The following is a 22,881-nucleotide window of genomic DNA, read 5'->3' on the forward strand; positions in this document are numbered from 1 at the left end:
CTGCTAACCTACGGGCTTAGCGCCGACATCCCCATTACTACTTACCCGGTATGTTGCGAAAATGCTTCGTAGAGGCGAAACGACAATTGTGATTAGCGCTGAATGGGTTAAAGCTTAAAGCGAGATTTTCGGTTCCACCCTTTGGTGGACGGAAGCATTTGATATGCGTTCATATCAAATGCTGTCTCGTTTTTTCGCAAATGACGATGATGCAAATCTATATAATACTAAGTATGGAATATTATGAAAAGACAAAAAGAAAATATGTGCTATAAATAATATAGTCTATTTAACAAGTAGGTACTTAAGTAAAATACAAATAGATTTAACAAATCCCAGATCTGTTTTAAATAATAATGTTGATCCCAAGGTACAATCTAGTCTTATATAAGTTCTACAGTTTATGTTCGTCTTCATTTCCTTGTTTGGTCTTCACCATCTCAGTTTTACCTGTAATAGTCAGCTATATTAACATTTGTTGGATGCCATTATAATTGTCTTATAATAAAAGGTGGGCAGTAGTGGGCGGAGTATCAACAATCCTAATTGTACATCGTCGGTGCTTAAGTTATAAATTATTATAAAAACCGGGCAAGTGCGCGTCGGACTCGCGCACGAAGGGTTCCGTACCATAAAGCAAAAAAAAAACGGAAAAAATGCAAAAAGAAAACGGTCACCCATCCAAGTACTGACCACTCCCGACGTTGCTTAACTTTGGTCAAAAATCACGTTTGTTGTATGGGAGCCCCATTTAAATCTTTATTTTATTCTGTTTTTAGTATTTGTTGTTATAGCGGCAACAGAAATACATCATCTGTGAAAATTTCTACTGTCTGCTATCACGGTTCGTGAGATACAGCCTGGTGACAGACGGACGGACGGACGGACGGACGGACGGACGGACAGCGAAGTCTTAGTAATAGGGTCCCGTTTTACCCTTTGGGTACGGAACCCTAAAAAGCATAAATTCCACCGATGTACACACAGTTAACATAGTGTGGACGGTGGTACCTAACACACAAATCAGAAGATAGTCATTTTTTCTAGATTATGTATTAGAATTGTGTTAAGTTACGAGTAGGTATTTTGTTTTAAGCTAAGAGTATGTTTGTTTCATCTGTTGTTGTGTCATGATGACAGTGTATTTTTAGTGCCAAAATAATAATAAATAAGTTTTTGGCAAAAATTTCATTTTTGGTACAAGCTGTTATCGCCGACTGTACTTTTTTTTTCCACAAGCAACTAATACTCATCGAGACAATTCTACGAACCCCAAAAACAATTAGATTTCGTTGTTTCATCACAAAGTTCCTATGGCCACCTCTGGTCTCCATCATCAGATCAGCTCGATGACACCATAATATTGCATTGTCACCCGACTTACGTATGTATGCAAAATTTCAGCTCAATCGGAAACCGGGAAGTGGATCAAATTTAACTTGCAAGATTTGATTACAGACAACGGTCAGGTGAAAGTAAATAAAAGCTTGTAAATAAAAACAACTCACTTCTTCCTATAGACAGTTTTATTAGTGTAGAGAAAGGAGAATCTATAAGAACGGTCACTGTAAAAGCGATTATAAACGTCGACACCAAGTGAGCTAAGAATCGGAAGAACTGAAAAACAAAAGAGTTTAATTAGTTAAATTCATTAAGAACTTACTTACTTCAAATTTTTTTTTGTATTCGTTATCATTGATTTGGTTAATCTTTGTAAAAATTCTTACATTCTATAGCTGTATTACATTCTAAGCCTTTAAAAAAACTGTCTTTTAGACATAGTGCATTAATGGTTTGATGTATTAATTAATAATAAATTAAATACACTTTTATAAAGCTACAATACATACTACTAGGAGAGCTTTAATAATAACAAAACTTCCGTGAGACACAGACATATTAAATATATTAAAAACGGGTCACTCACGTATTCTAAGTCGAAAAACGCTCGTTATACGTGAGCCTTTTTTAATATATACCCGTTTTTAATATATTTAATACTAGGAGAGTATTTGACCTGACATACTGAGTGCGAGCGATATTGTATACTTAGGTACTGAAGCTTATTTACACTTTCTACACTATATACTTGCGTTAAGTGACAAAAATAAAATTTATATGAACAAAGAGTTTTTTTTTTCACTAAAGCTGCCACGAAAAATGAATGTTAGGAAATCTTCCCTAACATTTAAGTCAAAAAATATTATATTATTTATAAAGTTTGAAAAAAAGTAGCGAAATATAAAAAAGTTCTTACAAAGCGTTCAACAGAGAAGTAGCTCGCCGACACAGAAGTAGTGTTGACGATAATCATTATGGGATAGTGGAAGATGTACATTGCGTAGGAAAGCCGAGATGGTAGCTTCCACATACGGAGCGACAGCAACCAGTTGACAGGACCTGCGTAGTACCAACCAAGATTTTTTTTAACTCTTACTTAGTTATCTTAGTTATCTTATCTTAGTTACTTATATGGGTGACCCCTTAATTATTCGTTTGTTCAATTACATAGCATTTGCTATAATTTTTGAGACAAATGGCTGTGACCTACGGGCACATGCCCGGACATAATGAAGGTACAGATTTATAGGTACCAACCTCCATAACCGTGTGTACATGCAAATATCATCCAGCCAAGACACACAGCCCATCCGGGTCTGGCAAAGGAGTTTATGATGCCGTCCCAAAAGGGGCTGTCCCAATCCATTTGAAGAATGGGGTATGAGGAGTAGATAATGCCAGCGGAAACCACGAAGGAACTGGCCCAGCATAAGGCTACAAACCACTGAAATAAGATAAACAGTCGAAAGTTTTTTAGGGTTCCGTACCCAAAGGGTAAAACGGGACCCTATTACTAAGACTTCGCTGTCCGTCCGTCTGTCATCAGGCTGTATCTCACGAACCGTGATAGCTAGACAGTTGAAATTTTCACAGATGATGTATTTCTGTTGCCGCTATAACAACAAATACTAAAAACAGAATAAAATAAAGATTTAAGTGGGGCTCCCATACAGCAAACATGATTTTTGACCAAAGTTAAGCAACGTCGGGCGTGGTCAGTACTTGGATGGATGACCGTTTTCTTTTTGCATTTTTTTTCCGTTTTTTTTTTGCTTTATGGTACGGAACCCTTCGTGCGCGAGTCCGACTCGCACTTGCCCAGTTTTTTTGTGATAACAAACCTACCTACCTACCTACCGTTATTACCTAGGTTGCTACTTTACTACTTTCGCATTCACTAAACTATTGCGTTTTGTAAATGCAAAAGTAGTTACCTCTATACGTTTAAAGGTCGGTTTATATTTACAGACATTAAGCGGGCCAGATACTGCGCGGCCGTGTAAAGATCAAATAGATATAAATACGTTAATAAACATTGTATAGAATAATATTATTTTGTCTGCCACGGCACGTGTTTGGCACGCTCAATGCACGTTTGCACGCGTCTCTGTAGATATAAACCGACCTTGAACCGCTAAACCGATTTAGATAAAGTTTGGTATGGAGATAGTTTGATGTCCAAGAAATTACATAGAAAAGTTTTTATCAATCATCATCATCAACCCACCCAGACGAAGTCGTGGGCAGATGCTAGTCATCTATAAGTACTAGACTAGACTATATATTTGTTAAAATATTTTAAACAACCGAATTCATTGATAAGACAATAAGACTAAATAAAGTCCCAGACAAAAAAGTACGTAAGTACCTACTGTCAATTTATTGAGCTAGTTTGACAGTCAACACAGGTGACGTTGTTCTGCGCCATACCTACATTGTGTTACATTGTGTGGTCATTGAATGGTCAATGCCTCAAAGGTCTACTTTTGATAACCAGTTACCTCATTTTTATTCCTTATGCACGGGGTCTGTCAGAATCACGAATTCTTTAAACGTTTTAACACAATCAATTAATCTTTGTCTGAATGGGAAAGACCTCTCAGTCCAGACGTAATGGCTTTGATTCAACCTTTTATCATTCAATAAAAATATTATAATTATAATATCCTTTCAGGTGTATTAATTATAACTTGAATAGGAATGTTAGTTAGGGTTCCGTACCCAAAGGGTAAAACGGGACCCTATTACTAAGACTCTGCTGTCCGTCAGTCCGTCCGTCCGTCCGTCTGTCACCAGGCTGTATCTCACGAACCGTGATAACTAGACAGTTGAAATTTTCACAGATGATGGATTTCTGTTGCCGCTATAACAACAAATACTAAAAACAGAATAAAATAAAGATTTAAGTGGGGCTCCCATACAACAAACGTGATTTTTAACCGAAGTTAAGCAACGTCGGGCGGGGTCAGTACTTGGATGGGTGGCCGTTTCTTTTTTGTTTTTTTTTTTCATTATGGTACGGAAGTACGGAACCCTTCGTGCGCGAGTCCGAGTCGAACTTGCCCGGTTTTTAGGGTTCCGTACCTCAAAAGGAAAAAACGGAACCCTTATAGGATCACTCGTGCGTCTGTCTGTCCGTCCGTCTGTCACAGCCAATTTGCTCCGAAACTAATGGACCAATTTAGTTGAAATTTGGTACATATATGTAAGTCCGTGACCCAAAGACGGATATGTAACGTCAACAAATGAATTTTAAACATAGGGGCTACTTTTGGGGAGTAAACCATAAAATTAAAAATCAAAGTTTTGCAAACTATGTCGTGTTACATATCAAACGAAAGAGCTCATTGTGAGAATCTCAAATATATTTTTTTTATAAATTTACGATAAAAATTCTAGAAGTTATTCAAGAAAATAGACAAAAAATGACCATTCCCCCCCCCCTCTATCTCCGAAACTACTAAGTCTAAAACTCTGAAAAAAATACACAAAATAGTCCTTTTCCTAAAGATGACAGAAAAACCTATTAGAAATCTAGAGTCAAGCGTGAGTAGAAGCTACTTTGCATATTTGCAGAGATATAAGCCACCACGCCAGAAAACTTCATGTTACATGTGTTGAAAACTTGATTGACTCATTCGGGTTTTTCAAGGCGTTTCACTCGCGTCACGTTACACGTACAAAAAAATTTTTTGAAAATTGTGTGATGTACGGAACCCTTGAAACGCGAGTCCGACTCGCATTTGACCAGTTTTTTTTATAGATTAGGTAACTAGGATAGCCTCTTGATAAAATTTAAGTACACAGTTAAACCCTACGGGTACCTGTCTCTCGAACATCCTGTATATAAACTTCAAATTGTATATTTTTCCCTGTATATAAACATCAAATTGTAAATTTTTCTTACTTTAGCCATATGAACTTCTTTGCTTTTGAAAATATTAAGGAGATAGCCAAATAACATGCCAACGAAGAAAGGTGAGCATCTTGTCAGAGTGTTTATATAATAGTATCGTGAATAGCGGAAGGAATCTTCTGGTGATATTCTGAAAACAAAACTTTAGATAAAAATGCCATCTATGTTCTATTAGTCGAACTTACAAATGGGTGTTGATAATAGCGCCATCTTTACTGTATATCGTGGACTACTGTAACAACTTGCAGGTACCAATAACATCTGTAGATATTAGTGTATATTGTGTTTGACAGATGGCGTTGTAATCAAAGTCCATTTTATTATTTGGTAGGTTTGCTTAATAGTGTAGCATATTTAGCATAGATGGCAGTTTCGACAGCAGTAATTTATAAAGTAAACTAAAAGGTACATGCCCCAATTTCACATCGGTGACAGGTGCGACAATTGTAAAACATCACTGTTGCTGACGTCACAGGCATCCATGGGCTACGGTTACCACTTACCGTCGGGCGAGCCGTATTCCTTTTTGCCACCTATTAAAAAAAACTTTTCTCAAAAATGGACGGCAAAGTCGACTTTGCCGTCTAAAAAATAGGTCGCGAAGCGCGTAGTTTAAGGTCAGTCAAAAATTAAAAAGTTAAAAACAATGCAGACTCGATTTTGGGACTGCAATGTTGCATACAAATTCCATTATTTGTCGAGTTCCAAACTTTTTAAAAGTTGAAATGACCATATCAAATGAAGGCACAGGCCCATCAAACAGCCAAACAGATGATTAGTACAGCGACTATTTAGCTGTCTCAAATAGGTTAGCGTATTTTCGGCAGAAAAATCAGCCTGCAAGTAGCTACTTCCGAGCCTCGACAATAATGTATGTTGTATCGGAAAAAACAGATATTTCTCTTGCTAAGTTTATGACAATTGTGTGTGACCGATGTGAAATTGGGGCCAGAATTTTACGATTTGAAAGGCAACAATTACGTATTACTTACCCATAAAATCATCTTTTTGTTTATTTTTTTGTTTTTGAGATATTTAATGACTATGAAGTGGCAAGAATGCTCTAATTTTTAATCTAGTACGTTAACCTAAATATCTGAAATCCGATAGGTAGGTATCGTGACTTCGTGAGTGTGGTCGTGCCCGTAGCACCAGGAGCTTTTTTTTATTTCAAGGAAATTAATTGTGTACTTAATTATGATTTTTATGGCGTAAATAAGTTAACTTGGTTAAGTTTGAATTTTGAGTAGATTAGTAGGAATTCGTATACAAGTGCGTGGGCGCGCCTTTGTGAGTTGTTAGGTATGTGTTTTCCGAGCATAGCTCGGTCTCTCAGATATTATTTAATACATATGTAGTACATACATAATATGTATAATATATATAAATTTAGTGATTTTAAGTCCTATTAAATCTATAACTTACGTTGGTACAAACATTGCCGCCGGGAACTTGTTTAAATAGTTGTACGTTGCAGAGGCGTAGCGTGGGGGGGGCTAGGGGGGCCATAGCCCCGGGCGGCACATAAGCGAGGGCGGCAAACACGGCATTTAAAAAATAAAAAAATTAAGAAATCACGTTTTTCAAAAACCGATGGCGCGAACGTCGCGAGACGGCGGTGCGGATATTAGTACAGTCATTATATCCAAAAAACCGACCCTACCCGTGAATAATTAGTTCTTGGATTTTTTTTTCGTAGGTCCCTCGGGGAGGTCACTGGAAGTGTAAATTCAAAAAGTAGGCTTAATCAGGCTCCTGCGTATATTCGAAAAATAGTTTTTTTCCAAAGAAACGGTTTTTCTTCAATAACTCGGCCATTTTTGATTTTACAGTAAAACCGTAAGGACAAAAACTGTAGGAAATTTGATTCTCTACAAGTTAGTCCAGTCATTATATCCAAAAAACCGACCCTTCCCATGAATAATCAGTTCTTGAATTTTTTTTCGTACGTCCCTCGGGGGAATCACTGCGAGTGTAAATTCAAAAAGTAGACTGAATCAGGGTCCTGTGTATATTCGAAAAACGGTTTTTCTTGAATAACTCGGTCATTTTTGATTTTACAGTAAAACCGTGAGGACAAAAATTGTTCAGAATTTGATTCTCTACAACTTCGTTTCCCTTCATTTATGCCGTAAAGCGTGGAACATAGGAGATAATGATAATATTTTGAATTTGTCGCGTTTTTCAGGTTTAATTTCTAAAATATCGATTTTGGGGGAAAGAAGGTGGGAACCAAAATTGTTCAGAATTTGATTCTCTACAAGTTTAGTCCTCTTCATTTATGTCGTAAAGTTGAAAATAAACGAGATGTTGAAAATATTTTGAATTTGTCGCTTTTTTCAAATTTTATTACCAAACTATCGATACGGCATAAATGAAGGGAAACGAAGTTGTAGAGAATCAAATTTTCTAAAATTTTTGTCCTCGCGGTTTTACTGTAAAATCAAAAATGACCGAGTTATTCAAGAAAAACCGTTTTTGGAATATACACAGGACCCTGATTCAGTCTACTTTTTGAATTTACACTCCCAGTGATTCCCCCGAGGGCTGTACAAAAAAAAATCCAAGAACTGATTATTGACGGGAAGGGTCGGTTTTTTGGATATAATGACTGGACTAACTTGTAGAGAATCAAATTTCCTACAATTTTTGTCCTTACGGTTTTACTGTAAAATCAAAAATGGCCGAGTTATTGAAGAAAAACCGTTTTTTTGGAAAAAAAACATTTTTTGAATATACGCAGGAGCCTGATTAAGCCTACTTTTTGAATTTACACTCCCAGTGACACCCCCGAGGGACCTACGAAAAAAAAATCCAAGAACTAATTATTCACGGATCAAAATCTATAATGACTGTACTATATCGATATTGCTGCGGGCCGGAGCGCGGCGTCCCGAGCGCCCGCCGAGCTTACACACGAACGGACGAAAGGGAACGGAAAAAACGGTCTAAAAGGGACTGTTTTACTATACTAACTATACAATATTACTCCTTATTTTTATAACTTTAAACCTTATTTTGGAATGTGTGGGTTTTTTTATTTCTCGAACTTATGTCACAGATGACAGGGATGACAACAAACAAAGTTCGTCATTTGTTTCGAGTTTGAGAACAGTGCAACTAGTGCAAAGTGCAATATTTACGGAAACAAATAATAGATTCGATTTGCGAATTGTTATTGAATTATTGTCGAAAGGTAAGTACCTACCTACTTATTTTTATTGTATTTAAATGTTGAGTAATTTAAATGTAATTATGTACATATATTCCTAGTTTGAAAGTTTTAGGCGTATGTGCGTAAACTACAATATCTACCTTAGAATTAGGTGCCGAGCTACCGAGTAATTAGTAGGTACATAATGTGTATCCGTTTTATTTTGGAAATACAGTGTGATCTCGATAATGCGAACCTCTTTAAGTCGTAATTCTCAGTCATTGACGTTTTTTCTCATACTTAAAATACTTAAATAGAAAAACGCGGTAAACATAGAATTATTTCGACTCCGTAACTCGAACAAAATGTTAATTCCCTGCGAGGTACTGACAGTAGTTACTTATTTATACACGAATTTCAAAGAGCAGACTCCGTAAATCGTAATTAGCAAAATTTATAATGACGTCTTACTTGGAATCTCGCGAACTCATAGCAATAAAATCCAAAAAAATGTTCGGGTCTTCTATCTATTGTTTGTGCCTTGCACAAGTTGCACGTGCAAGGAATGGACACATTTATTAAACTTTCTAAGTAACACAGCTGTGTTCGTTATTTTTATTCACTATCGGTCAGTATTTAATTTACTGTCAGCTTGATAACAAATAAAGAAGCCAGAGCAGCAGTTAACACTATGAACTTATGTTGAAAGGTGTAATGAGGAGTTTTCAGAAAATAGTATCCCCAATTAGCGAGAGTAGAGTTTGGCTAATGAAAGGTGAACCTGCAAAAACTCGGTAATATCAAAAAAATCAACAGCAGGCATCACAAGGATTGCATAATTTTTATAATTTTTTATAATACGAGGGCTGCTACTTATGTATCCGGAATGGGCCACTTACTGGAACTGTATTAAAAATATATATAACATATAAAAATGGAACTCTTTGAAAGCAAAATACAGCTTGTTTCACATGTCTATCAACTCGTATACATACATATTATAGATATTTTGAAATTTTGCAGGTTTCGTTAACAACTTTCATTAACAAGACTCTAGTTAAGAAAAGTTAATCGCTGTCAGTTTTATGACGACAATTAACCATATGAAATCTTCATGGGATTAACTTTTTGCATTTTTTTTATATTATAATATTGCTAACAGTTTAAACCAAGTTTCCATTGAAATATAATGCTTAATTTTATTATCGTCACAAAACTGACAGTGATTAACTTTTCTTAACAACTCACGCTAATTGGGTACACTTTTTCTGAAACTCCCAATGACGTCGAAGATCATGTTTCGGTTCTTTGCTTGAACTTGAAAAAATAATAAAATTATTGTTAAAATAAAAAATAATAATAAAAAATCTGTTATTTTTAATAACAGATAGGCCAAGCAATAAGAAGGTATAGAGGGAAATGCAAGGAACACAATTTTTGACTCCGTAACTTTGTTTGGACTAGTTAGGAGGTGAACATATCAAGAGTCCCCGGCCGTAGCCCCGATGCTGGGGGTAGAGAGGGGAAAGAAGGTCGAATTTTTCGGTTTTCCATTGATATCTTGGAAACTTTGCGTCTTAGCGACATGACTACTAAGACAAACCGAAAGCTAATAAAATTAGTTACAAGTTTTATCCAGTCAAGTTTTTCGATATCTTGAATAGTTTTTGAGATACCCGCTCTTGAAAGTTTATTTAGGGATTTTAATTTTATCTTGATATCCTATCCTATAATTTTATCTTGATATAAATGATATAATTTTATCTTGATAAACAGCACCGGGGCTACAGCCGGGGACTTTTGATATATTCACCTCCTAACTAGTCCAAAACAAAGTTACGGAGTCAAAAATTGTGTTCCTAACATCAACGTTTTTTGAGCATTCATTTCCTGACCTATAATATGTTATGTCATTTATGTACACGGTTTTATTTCTGAAATATAATTGTTTAGGCAAGTTGATTTATTTATTAAAACTAAATTAAATAAACACAAACCATCATAATATAACGTAATATACTAAATACTAAAATACCTGCTTAAATAACTAAATAAATGATTGCCAGCCAAGAAAAAAAAGTTTTATTTTAACATTTTTACCGAACTTTTTCATGTCTGACTACTAATGTTTATCATAAACGGGGCGGCAAATTTCTGATCGGCCCCGGGCGGCAAACACATACGCTACGCCGCTGGTACGTTGTCGACACCGCCATGACGATCAACATGACGAGAGTTAATGCAATCCATGCCGATCTTCTTTTGCCGAGCACCCAGAACAAAATTAGTGGTGAAAGTATATGCAGCTGCACGTCGACAGCGAGGTACCAAGTATGGCCAATACACTGAAATATGAAAATACGGTTTTTTAAACATGTATATACTGCAGTAAAGCAATTGACTGCAGCAATATTGCAGTGCGATATTACTGCCGGCTGCTTTAAGTACTGCTGCAAATATCAAAATAGATGGAGCTGTCCGCATTTTTGACATTCGCAGCAGCAATGTAGGTGGCAGTAACGTCGTGCTGCAATACTTTTGCAAAATGCTGTTGAAATCTGAATCCGAACGGTACTTTTACTGTCGTACCTACGTTAATATAATTGTGACAGCAATGCGGCTACAACAGCAACCTAATTTAAGCGATTAGCACTCGCATCAAAGATGCACCAGCAAACGTCGCAGCAGCAGCAGCAAAGTCGGAGTGAAATTATAGTCGGAGTACCATAATAATTGATTTTTAGCTGTTTAGACTTGACCCTTGTTTATTTATGTATATACGAGTATGAAGCTAAGACTTACCGCTTACATATTTTTGCCAATTTTGACTTATTTATTGGCTGGTTTAAAATATTTCCGCACCCATAACCCCAAACTTCATTAACAGCTGTAAAAAATCAATACTTTTGTTACTCCGTATCCTCCGAATATGTTTGTTGTTCTAAGCAACTTACCCATGTTTGCGTCAAATAATTCTGCACATAAAAGAGGGTAGACCACCAGTATGTCCTACACCGTTCTACTTTATCAACTATGATGTACCACTCCGGGCCGTCAGCCAGATGATTGAATAACGACGCTTGAAGAAACACGGCGGTTGCCAAAATGGGAAACATTCGCAATAAACGGTGAAGATAGAATAAATGGATTGTTTTAAACAGACCCTCTGAAACAAATAAAATTCATGATGATAGTCATTACCTACATTGGTATTTAGAATTAGTAAGAGTAATTTTTTATCTAATCGTTTTTTAACACAGATTGAACATTAAACATGGGGAAATTATAGTTATATAAAACATTCATTAATTTTGAAATAAAGTACTCGTAGTTCGTTGAGTAAAATCATAAATAATAAATTTCAAAAAATATTCTAAAGATTCTAAGTCGATATGGAAAAAAGTTAAAAGTTGGAGGGACAGAAAATGACTTAGTTAGGTTAGTTAGACTAACATTTAGTTATTCTTTTTAGGGTTCGGTTCAAAGTAACCCGATTAGATGGCGCTAGGGAGCTAGAGTTTCACTATATCTGTTTGGCTTTTTGTACTTTATACTCTAATAATGAAGGTACTAACTCGGACTTATCTTCCCAACAGATGTATACACAATCAGCAGTCCACTCAACAAGAAGAAGGTGTCCACTGTGATAGGAGCTGCCACGATCCAAATTGCCGAGAATGAAGTCATCCACTGTAAGTAAAAGCTTTGTTAAAAATGATTTTTAACTCAAAATCAAAAGGCGCTATAAAGTTTGAGATGGCTTGCATGCTTTTGTTAGTTCCATATTAGTTGGTATATATAATAGTAACAATATTTTTTTAAATTTTGAAAATCATACCGTGAACATTTCTAAAGGATTAAAAAAGTGCGCTCTCCTATTCGTAGAATACGTGTGGCCCAAGATGACCCACATCATGGCTAAGGATCTGATTCCATCCAGGCTCTCTAAAGTTCCGGGTCCAGAGTTGAATGTGAGCAAACGGCGAGTATTCGGATGGACAGAGAAGGATTTTCCAAGAGTATTGGCTTTTTTTGAACCTGAGAGTTTAACAAATGGACGCTCGAATTATCTGTTAAATATATTATTAGGTAGTGGATAAGAAATAGTCAAATGGAAACACCAGTATTTACTTAAATACGTACCTTCCTTACTTATCGCGGTAAAATATAGATCGTAGAGTGTCGAAAGAACAGTAATAAGGATTATGAAGCCAAAAACTCCCCTAAAATAGACCAAAAATATAATGTATAAATAATATTGCGAGCGAGCTAAATAGTTCAGTCCTAGCCTCATGAGATCGCGCGAACAATTTTTTTTACATTTTTACACAATCTGTTCTGAATTTTATAAAGTTTTAGCGAATGAGTACATGAGCTATTTAGAAATGTACGTAAATTATGTGTGACAAAGTAAACACATCTCTGGAAACAATAACGGATCAGTTGGAAAAACATTTCCACATCCGATAACTAAAAAAATATAGCACAAAAAGTACTCATTTGTAGCAAAAACAAATGATAAACTAAATAAGATAACTTCGTAAATTTTTGATTACTTACATAGCAGCATAATCAACGGGTGCAAACGGTTTATCATTTCTCAGTCTGCAAAATTCTTCCGAGTGTTTTAAACCCACGCTAGTAGTGTTTATAAAAACAGTGTCGATGAACTGCCTAGGTGTACACACTTTAGGAAGACATACTGCCAGTCTGAAGACTTCATTAGCCAGCGGGCTGTCTTTTGATACCCTGTGGATTGATTGCTAGTTATTCTAACGTATTCATGAAAATTAATATGAATGAATTGATGCACGAACTTTGATGACGTGTTATTAATTTTGTTGTAGGAAAAATGAATAAACGGTGGCAGTATTTAAAACGTTAAAACTCTCAAGAACGATAAAGTCAAGTCTCAAAAACGATTTTAAATAGGGAATTCAATCCCGGAACAAAAGGAACTACATACTTAGGTAATCCCATATTTTATACCAGTTGTAATTTTATATTACGTCAGTATTCCAAATTTCGTTCAACAAATTTTGCGTGACTACACAAGAAATACCAAAATTTCAAAACTGTTGTCTATATGTATACAATGCTTAAAACCGAAATAAAAACTAGTAAGATCTAATTTAACGCTATAACAACTTGAGCAAATATTTACTTACCTCATTAAATCTACATCAAGTCCAGTCAGACGACTGTACTTTGCTGCTTCTGTTCGTACCTTTTGTAGATTTCTGAACATGTCACTGTGTGGTCTTGTGATAGAGATAAGTTTTGGCCACGGAATCTCCGGCCATTCAACGTACCATTCTGAACATGCTTCAGACCATTCTTGCAGAACTGGTAAGTTTAACTCATCTTGAATCATTGGAACATTTATCATACAATACTTGCCCTCTATGTCGGATGGCTCAAAGTTTGCACTGATTGCTAGACACTGATGGTAGTTTCCGAGGTCTACAAAGTTTCCTTGTAAAATGCCTCTCGGGAGTCTTATGCCTGCATCAAGAACTATAAAATACAAAATAAAAATATATTGTTATTTACGATGGGAAATATTACTTTAAATCGTTAACTTACGAAAGCTCTGTTTTGATATAGATATAGATATTCATTAAGTTAAAACCTACACATGTAAATGAATTTGAAAGTTAAAAGTAATTTGAGTCGATGTTAAAAGAGAAGGTAGGTAGGTACTTTAATAACAAAACTTCCGTGAGACACAGACATATTAAATATATTAAGAACGGGCAAGCTCCTGATGACACTCCTCGGTACGGAGTGAAACATGTCGAGCGTTTTCGACTAAACATACTGTAAAATGAGTAACCGGTTCTTAATATATTACCGGTTCTTAATAAGAAGGTATACTTACATTCAGCTGTCAACATTGTATTGTTACTTAGTAAGTAACTCAATTGCGCTTCACATAGCTCTTCATCTAATACATTTTCATACAATTCCGTATCAAGACCATGGCGAGGAACATCAAATTCAATGTAAGCTCCTACTGTATACAAACAAATGACGAAGATAATAAAAGAAATTAATTTCGCCATTTTTGGGAACCAATACAACCGCACATTGCTGAATTGGGTTTATTTATAAATACCTTTACTACTATTTTCGATGTACGTATAGGTACAGTCAACGGTAAAAATATGGGTGTACAAATCATTTCAAAAATATGTTTCATAACTCTTATGTCAGTGAATTAAGAACTATGGGACATATTTTTGAGTAAGTTGTCTACACCCATATTTTTACCGTTGACTGTACTTGTGTTGATATAGTGATAATTTACAATGGAAGAAGAATTGATAATAGAAATATTTTAAAAAAAGGTTCCGTATTCAGTAGTTTATGCTTTAAAATCTTTTTTGTTGTTATTATTAATTTAAAACTACTCCTACGAAACGTTAGTAGTGCTACCTCCCATCGTGGTCTCCTTTGCTTTTTTAGTGCTTAAGATAAAATCAAAACGTAACGAATAAAATAGTGAAGACATTCTTGAAAATACATATTATTAATGCAAATATAACTCTGCACTCCTGTCTGTATACTAAATCTTATGGCTCCTCTACACGATAGGTCAGCGTCAGCGTAATTTATGCGTTAGAGGGAGCAAGTGATATTGCTATCTCATTCTACCGCATGGGTGCGTCCCTTGGAGTGGCCGGCGCCGGAGCCATTGGTTTTGCCTTTGTTAAGTTTTATCAAAATCGAAATGACTGAATGAAATGAATAACTGCTGTTTTATTTACTATTTCTAGTGACATAAATTAAACGCATGGTTAAGGATCCCTATTTCTATATTTTTATCGGACATTGATTGGGGATTAGTTTCTTAATTTTACTCGGCATGGATTTATAGTGATAAAAATATAATTCCATTATTTATTTCAACATAGTAAATATAGTGTCTCGTTCTTACACATTTGATAACATTTAGGCAGTAGGTACCTACAAGTCGCACGCGGTCGAATGCTGATAGCGACCTTGCGGCACCCCATCTAAGGCCCATCTATGATTAATTTATACATTTTCAATTTTATTTTAAGTTTTAATCGTGTGTCGACAGATGGCAGTAAATGTACCGTGACTACAAAATTGACAATGACAGGACCCCTCTATACTATCTATTCTTTTTAACCGACTTCCAAATCCCAAAGGAGGAGGTTATCAATTCGGTTGTATGTTTTTTTTTATTTTTTTTATTTTTATTTTTATTTTTTTCATTTTTTTTATTTTTTATGTTTGTTACTCCATATCTCCGTCATTACTGGACCGATTTGGAAAATTCTTTTTTTGTTTGTATGTATATGCATACAGATTGGTCCCGTTTTTGTCAAAATCCAGTTCTGATGATGGGATCCATGAGGAATCGAGGGAACTCCTCAAATCTTAAAGGCATACATATAGTGATTTTTGTGTTTTTATCAACAAATTAAGCATATACATTCAAAAACGTGACATTTGATGAAGTGGAACTGCTGATGATGATCAGAACGGAACTCTTCAACGACGCATAGTTCACCTTTGGCTATTTGTCCTCTTCGTTATGTTTGTTAAGCAAGTTAAGTTTTTAAGACACATTTTTGTCAAGCTTGGGTTCTGATGATGGGATCCATGAGGAATCGAGGGAACTCCTCAAATTTTAAAGGCATGCGTATAGAGATTTTTGTATTTTCATCAGAAAATCAAGCATTATTATTAAAAACTGTCGCATTTGATGAAGTGGAACTGCTGATGATGATCAGAACGGAACTCTTCAACGACGCATAGTTCACGTTTGGCGATTTGTCCTCTTCGTTATGTTTGTTAAGCAAGTTAAGTTTTTAAGCCACATTTTTGTCAAGCTCGAGTTCTGATGATGGGATCCATAAGGAATCGAAGGAACTCCTCCAATCTTAAAGGCATACGTATAGAATTTTCTGTATTTTCATCATAAAATCAAACATTTACATTAAAAACTGTCGCATTTGATGAAGTGGAACTGCTGATGATGATCAGAACAGAACTCTTCAACGACGCATAGTACACGTTTGGTGATTTCGAATTTCGATTTTGACTTGGACTGGGACCCGGACTCGTACCCGGATCCGGTTCGGACCCGGACCTGGACCCGGACTCGGACCCGGACTCGGACCCGGACTCGGACCCGGACCCGGACTCGGACCGGGACTCGGACCCGGACTCGGACTCAGAGACCCGGAGCTTGACCCGGAAAACCACTATGATACCTAAATAAACCTAATAACTAAATAAACCGCTATTATATGATTACCTACCATAAAATGTAGGTATAAAGTATGATGATGCCAAACCCCTCCCGCTCAGACCCCCGTACACGCCGTACACCGCACCGCATGCGCCGTTAAGTGGGTTAGGTTAGGTGTGAACTGCGATCCTCACAGAATCGAACAAAAGTGGGTGAGGTTTGGTTAGAACTGCGAGACTTGCAGAAACGAAATGCTACTACTTATTAGAAAAGTGGGTTTGGTTAGGCTAGAACTACGGACTGCAATCCTCACAGAACCGAACTGCTATCAGAGAAGTGGGTTAGGTTAGGCTAGAACTACGACCCTTACGGAAACGAAATGCTACTAGAAAGTACTGGTTTTACCTCCTTTTCTACATAGTGCACCATCTACCATAATCTTTCACCGGGCCCCATAGAAGTCGGTTTTATTTTCTTAAAAATTATTGAGTGTATATTCAAACTGGCCTGTTAGTTCATGACAACTGATACTTCATCTACCTGTGACAAAAAATCAGAAGAAATGTTTGTAGAGCTGTAAATAGAACAATTTTGGATAAATATTTTCTCCAGAAACGTATTTCCTGCGTCAATAAAAGTTAAAATTTAGAAAATTTTTGTTTAATCAATCGCTTACGCATTTTCGTAGTCCGCGTTTACATAACTTAATTTCAAATCTCAACTGATGAACATTTGTCAAGCGTGACAAATGTTCATCCTCCAAAAATATGAAACAGTCAATTCCTCCACGTATTAACTGAGTACAACACAAACTACAGTACCGTATCGTTCGTACATTAATCATTACTCCAAACTGGTAACCATAGTCAATTAAAACAAAACAAGATGCTATAACTTAAGTCCTGGAGCAAATCGGCCGAACCGCGGTAATTACGGGAGTATAATGTCGCATTGTTAATTGTTAGGGGTATCTTAGGCGGATCTCTTTGGCTTGTCCGCGTTATCTCCAGCCGTGCCCCGCCGGGCTAAGGTCCGCTGTTCGATGGATTTCTGAATTGATTGTCAATATAAGCGCTTAGATATTGTGGCAGATAAAGCCTTATATGTTCGAGCTAATCGAGCTAAAAACAATAGATGTATGTTCAAGTGCGAAATAATAGTATTTTATGCAACAGTTTTATAAGAGGGGTCAAAAAATGTGAGTGGCGTGGGTAACAATGTGAGCCGAAGGCGAACATTGTTAATAAATACGCCATGAGCATTTTTTGACTACTTATACAACGTCGCATACAATGCTTTTTCTATGAGTAGGCAATATTAAATAAAATACAAAAAATTATAAACAAAATTTTATTTATGAAAATGTCAATGTAAATTTTGGATAGTAGGTATTACTATATGCATGTAGCTCTTGTCTGCGACAAGCACCCATAATACCAAATATTACTGCAACCTGTAACAAGAAAGAGGAGAATTAAATAATATTCAGTTTCAATGCAAAAATATAAAATGTACATAAATATAGCTCGTTGTACTGTGTACCCTAAAAATGTGTATCAAAATTTTTTATAACATATACCAACCTTGCTTAAAAGATAGATCTGATCCGGTGCTTCCAATTAGTCTTTGAAAATACACTAAAGACGTTTTCAGAGAATGACGAAGTTTTGTGCTCCAAACTCCACGCCATGAACTTCTCATAAGATTTGTCGTATGAGAAGAGATTTAGTACTTAGGCAACAAATTTTCGGTCGCTGCTTGTGCTGCAGCGGATATTTCTTCAGGTGTAGAAACAATGTAGTCCTCTTTGTCCATTTACAACACTTTTTATGAACGCAAAACAAATAGTGTAACGCAAAGTACTCAAAGAATAAGAAATTACCGGGAAAGGCGGGAAACGAGAAACAAACGAGTAATGTCTATGGTTATGTTTTTTTTTAAAGCCGTTACACACTACCGCACCGCACCAGGGTCGTGGTGCTGTAGGGTATAAAAGTATTTTTTATTATGTTGGTAGCAATGAACTCAGTACAAATTTGTTTCTTTTTTAATAAAAACCGTATGCATTCAATCGTTTGTCACGTTGGTAGTAATGTCGGTATGTGGCACCTGCTACCCTGCACTAGCTTACCGTATCGTAATGTCTCTAAAACGACACAAGTGCTTTTTTGGGCAATAGACTATAGACTTTTAATGAGTATTAATAATGTATGCCCTTATATGTTCGTTCGTGACTATGTAAATGACAGATAAAAGTACCCGAGTAGAAAAAAATACATATATATGTACAAACTTAGCATCAGTGTGCAAAGCCAGCAGATTTGTTGTACTGTCGTTTTAATGTTAAGTGGTTATGTTAATATTAATACGTTTGGTCGAGCGACGTCTATATACGTATAGTACCTACATATCCTTATCTCCATTCGTCACATCACAGAATAAGTAATAGTATTATCCTACTACTAGCCCATCATATCATTATGTACATACTATGGGAAAAGGTTCCAAACTATTTCTTTCTTTATCTGTTGTTCTAAACCTCTAAATTAGGTACCTACCTATTTTAGCTTTCTAATTGTAATTTTTTTAATACAATTCTGCACTGAACAGCTGGCTTTATGTCTACATTTTGCTTGCAATTAGCACTCGATATAGGGACTGGATTTAAAAAGGATATCGGTATTAAATTACTTTATCCCGATAAAAATAACGTAGTGGGCAAAGACTTAACAAGTGGATACAATTACCAAAAACTATTTAAAAAAATACAAATGAGTGCGATGATGTGATTAACTTCCAATGATAAGCATAATTTACTTCATATTAATATTATTTTTAGGAAAAGAAATGTAATTCATAAAAATAAGTATTATTTACCTACGGAATTAAAAGGCTTAAATAGGTAAGTATTCAGTTAGAGTTGTTTTATAGGAATTTTGTAACAAATTGGTTACCAAATAATCGTGAAGGAAGAAGAGCATGGTCAAAAACAGGACTAGAGCTACTTTCCTCTCTGGATAGAAAGGTGAGAGTGTAGTTCTTTCTTCTACGCGTCTCGTTCTATGGCAATATTAGGCCAATATTTTCGAAAGACGTCTAGATCTACTATTGGAGCACATTTATATTTATGTACTGTTAAGTGTTTAAGTAGGTACTGTATAAGTAAAGTAAGTATAAAGCACATTGTATATTCAAACGTCTTGATGTGTGTTCCTCAGCTTATTGAAGTTGTATCTTGGAATCAGGCATCATGATAAAGATCTATGTCCTCATTATCACTTGCTATCGAAGATCTGATGCCTGCTTCCATATATGACTACGGTTAATGTTTCGATATTTATTAAGGTGCAGTGAGATGATACAGTAATGGCAAAATAATATCAATATGAAATCATAAAAGCACTCACAGATTTGACATACATAAAGTCTGTGGGTGCTTTATCAAACCAAGTTTCAACCTAACTACCTTTTGTTAGTGAAAAAGGATATCATTTATTTAAACTACTTGCTCAATTAGACCAAATCAGGCTCAAAATTACAAATAAGGCGATGGTATCCTTATATTTTCTAAATAATTGCTCAGTGTATAATTCTAGTAATTGCCCAGGAAATATATCGATGTATTCATCAAGTCAGTTGAATGAGAACGCTACAATGGGATGTGACATGAAGCTACTAAAAGCTAAAGTACGGGTTTAATATCATGTACCTACATATATTCCACAGGTTTGTTTCATGATAAAATTATAATGTTGGAGGTCATTTATACTTGACATGAACTTAATATATTACATTTAAAGTAAGTAACTTGACGATATTTTTATTATTGTGTACATTTTATACAATTATTAAATAAAAACTTTTACTATAATTTATTACAAATTGTCTTTTCTACTAGCTTAGAGGTCTGACGATAAGAAATCAAAGCAAAATTTGCTTTAATAGATTTAATCTTAAGTTCATCCTTCATCACTATGAATTATTCTATAAAATAATTTTATGATAAATAAGTAGGTACCTATTTTTGTAGACACTGTAACAAACTTCTTCTTCAGATGCCACTCTAACTAGTGAAGCTTAGCAGTCAGCTCCGCATATTTAATTTTGTTTGTCCTTAGCGAGGCGAAAGAGTTCGGCCACCCTTTTATCCGCAGTCCATTCTCGGATGTTACGCAACCACGATTTCCTTCAACCGCCATCTTTCCTTTTTCCAGCGACCTGTCCCGTCAACATCATGATGAATTGCAAAAGTAACAACACTCTAACAAACTGAAATGATTGCTTCGTTGAAGTTTTAGCACCTACTTATTTAATTAAATAATATATAATATGTTTATGATTGTTAAATACAACTTGAATAATAAGCACTCCATCTTAAATTATGGCTCTAAGATTTTAACAGCCTCCTAGACAAGTCGGTAGTGACCCTTAGGGCTGATTTAGACGGCGCGCGAACACAAATGCGATTTTAGTTACATTGCGGACTGTTGGTTACGTCCAATTCAACCTACCTATCAAAACCAGCAATGTGATGAAACTCGCATGCGAGTTCTCGCATTGTCTAAATGAGCCCTTGCGAAGCTGGATGTCCTGGGTCGAATCCCAGTGAGTACATTTATTTGTATGCAATCAATCACAAATTACCTAAGGATGTATTTTTTTTATTTAAGGAACAAAACACAACATATTAGTACACGATCCTAAATAACGCTTAACACAGAGATATCCCATCGCAGTTTAGTGAAGAAATATTTAAATTTGATAATTTGAGCACGATTGATGCAGTATGAGAATCCGTTCAGTAGCGATAGCCCAAAGCTACACTGTTAAAAATTATGTAATTTTACATGCAAAAAAATTACATAATCCTGTAAAATTCCCGAAAAATCTGGGAAATTTACGGAAAAATATGACATTTTACGTAATTCTCGTAAATTTTAAATTTTTTCGGTAAAATCAATAATTTTTATGTAGTTTTACATAAAATTTATGTAATAATCACTAAGCCATGAATATTTACATAAAATCTGTAAAATTACATGGAATGTTCGGGATAAATACATTTTGGCATGTATTTTTTACGATTGAAGAGGGAATTTTACTTAGAAATCTCGCAATTTTACCTATTTTCGTGAAAAATACATTTTTATGTAAATTGACTTACGTCTTATGTAATATTCCGTAAGATATCAGTAAAATTACAAAAAACATTATGAAATTTCCCAACATTTCTTTAATTTTACATATATTCTGTTCAATTTACTGTTTAAATGGTCTTTTTACATAACATATATGTAATAATCACTAAGAGATGGAAGTTTACATAAAATCTGTAAAATTACATGGAATGTTTGGGACAAATACTTTTTTTATGTGTTTTTAACAATTAAAAAAAGAATTTTACATAAACATCTCGTAATTTTACCATTTTTTTTTTAAATTACATATTTGTGTAAATTTACTTACGTGTAATGTAATATTCGGAATAATGTCAGGAAAATTACAAACAATATTATAAAATTTCCAAAAATTTCTTTAATTTTACATATTTTCTGTAAATTTACTGTTTAAATGTGTCGCTTTACATAATAAATATATAATAATCACTAAGAGATAGAAGTTTACATAAAATCTGTGAAATCACATGGATTGTTTGGGACAAATTCATTTTTTTATGTGTTTATATCAATTAAAATGGGTATTTTACATAAAAATCTCATAATTTTACCTAATTTTGTGAAAATTACATTTTTGTGTAAAGTTACTCACGTCTTATGTAAAATTCCAAAAACTGTCATTAAAATCACAAAAAACATTATGAAGTTTCCCAACATTTCTTCAAATTTACATATATTCTGTAGAAATTACTGTTTAAATGGTATTTTTACATAATAAATATGTAATAATTACTAAGAGATGACAGTTTACATAAAATCTGTAAAATTACATGGAATTTTTGGGACAAATACTTGTTTAATGTATTTTTTTAACAATTAAATCGGGAATTTGACATAAAAATCTCGTGATTTTACCATTTTTTATTGAGAAACACATTTTTATTACAATTTACTTACTTCTTATGTAATATTCCGAAAATAACAGAAAAATTACAAAAAACATTATGAAATTTCCCAACATTTTTTTAATATTACAAATTTTCTGTAAACTTCCTGTTCAAATGTGTCTTTTTACACGATAAATATGTAATAGTCACTAAGAAATGCCCGTTTACATAAATATCTG

At 34.9% G+C, this 22,881-nt stretch overlaps 1 protein-coding gene across 1 annotated transcript; it reads right to left on the minus strand.

The window, feature by feature from the left end:
• Positions 1-394: 394 nt before the first annotated feature.
• On the minus strand, positions 395-14,492 carry LOC134669931 (nose resistant to fluoxetine protein 6-like). Its single transcript, XM_063527550.1, has 15 exons — positions 14,293-14,492; positions 13,580-13,928; positions 13,506-13,509; positions 12,972-13,174; positions 12,555-12,634; positions 12,250-12,449; positions 11,987-12,101; positions 11,366-11,577; positions 10,595-10,756; positions 6,683-6,753; positions 5,249-5,387; positions 2,599-2,785; positions 2,258-2,400; positions 1,509-1,617; positions 395-450 (listed from the first exon to the last, which is right to left on the minus strand). Exons 1-15 carry the CDS (start codon positions 14,474-14,476, stop codon positions 395-397), a joined length of 2,214 nt encoding a protein of 737 aa, XP_063383620.1. The 5' UTR covers positions 14,477-14,492.
• Positions 14,493-22,881: the final 8,389 nt, after the last annotated feature.

The sequence above is a fragment of the Cydia fagiglandana genome, chromosome 1 (genome assembly GCF_963556715.1).
Source record: "Cydia fagiglandana chromosome 1, ilCydFagi1.1, whole genome shotgun sequence".
NCBI classification, from domain to species: Eukaryota; Metazoa; Arthropoda; class Insecta; order Lepidoptera; family Tortricidae; genus Cydia; species Cydia fagiglandana.

What these genes read in the sequence shown, in the direction of transcription:
- LOC134669931 (XM_063527550.1), bottom strand. Translation starts at nt 14,476, where the DNA reads ATGGCGAAATTAATTTCTTTTATTATCTTCGTCATTTGTTTGTATACA. An exon ending in TGTTGGGAAGATAAGTCCGA is followed by an intron (nt 11,578 to 11,986) that starts GTTAGTACCTTC and finishes TATTTGTTTCAG; the next exon opens with AGGGTCTGTTTAAAACAATC. An exon ending in AAGAAGTTCATATGGCTAAA is followed by an intron (nt 2,786 to 5,248) that starts GTAAGAAAAATT and finishes ATCTTATTTCAG; the next exon opens with TGGTTTGTAGCCTTATGCTG.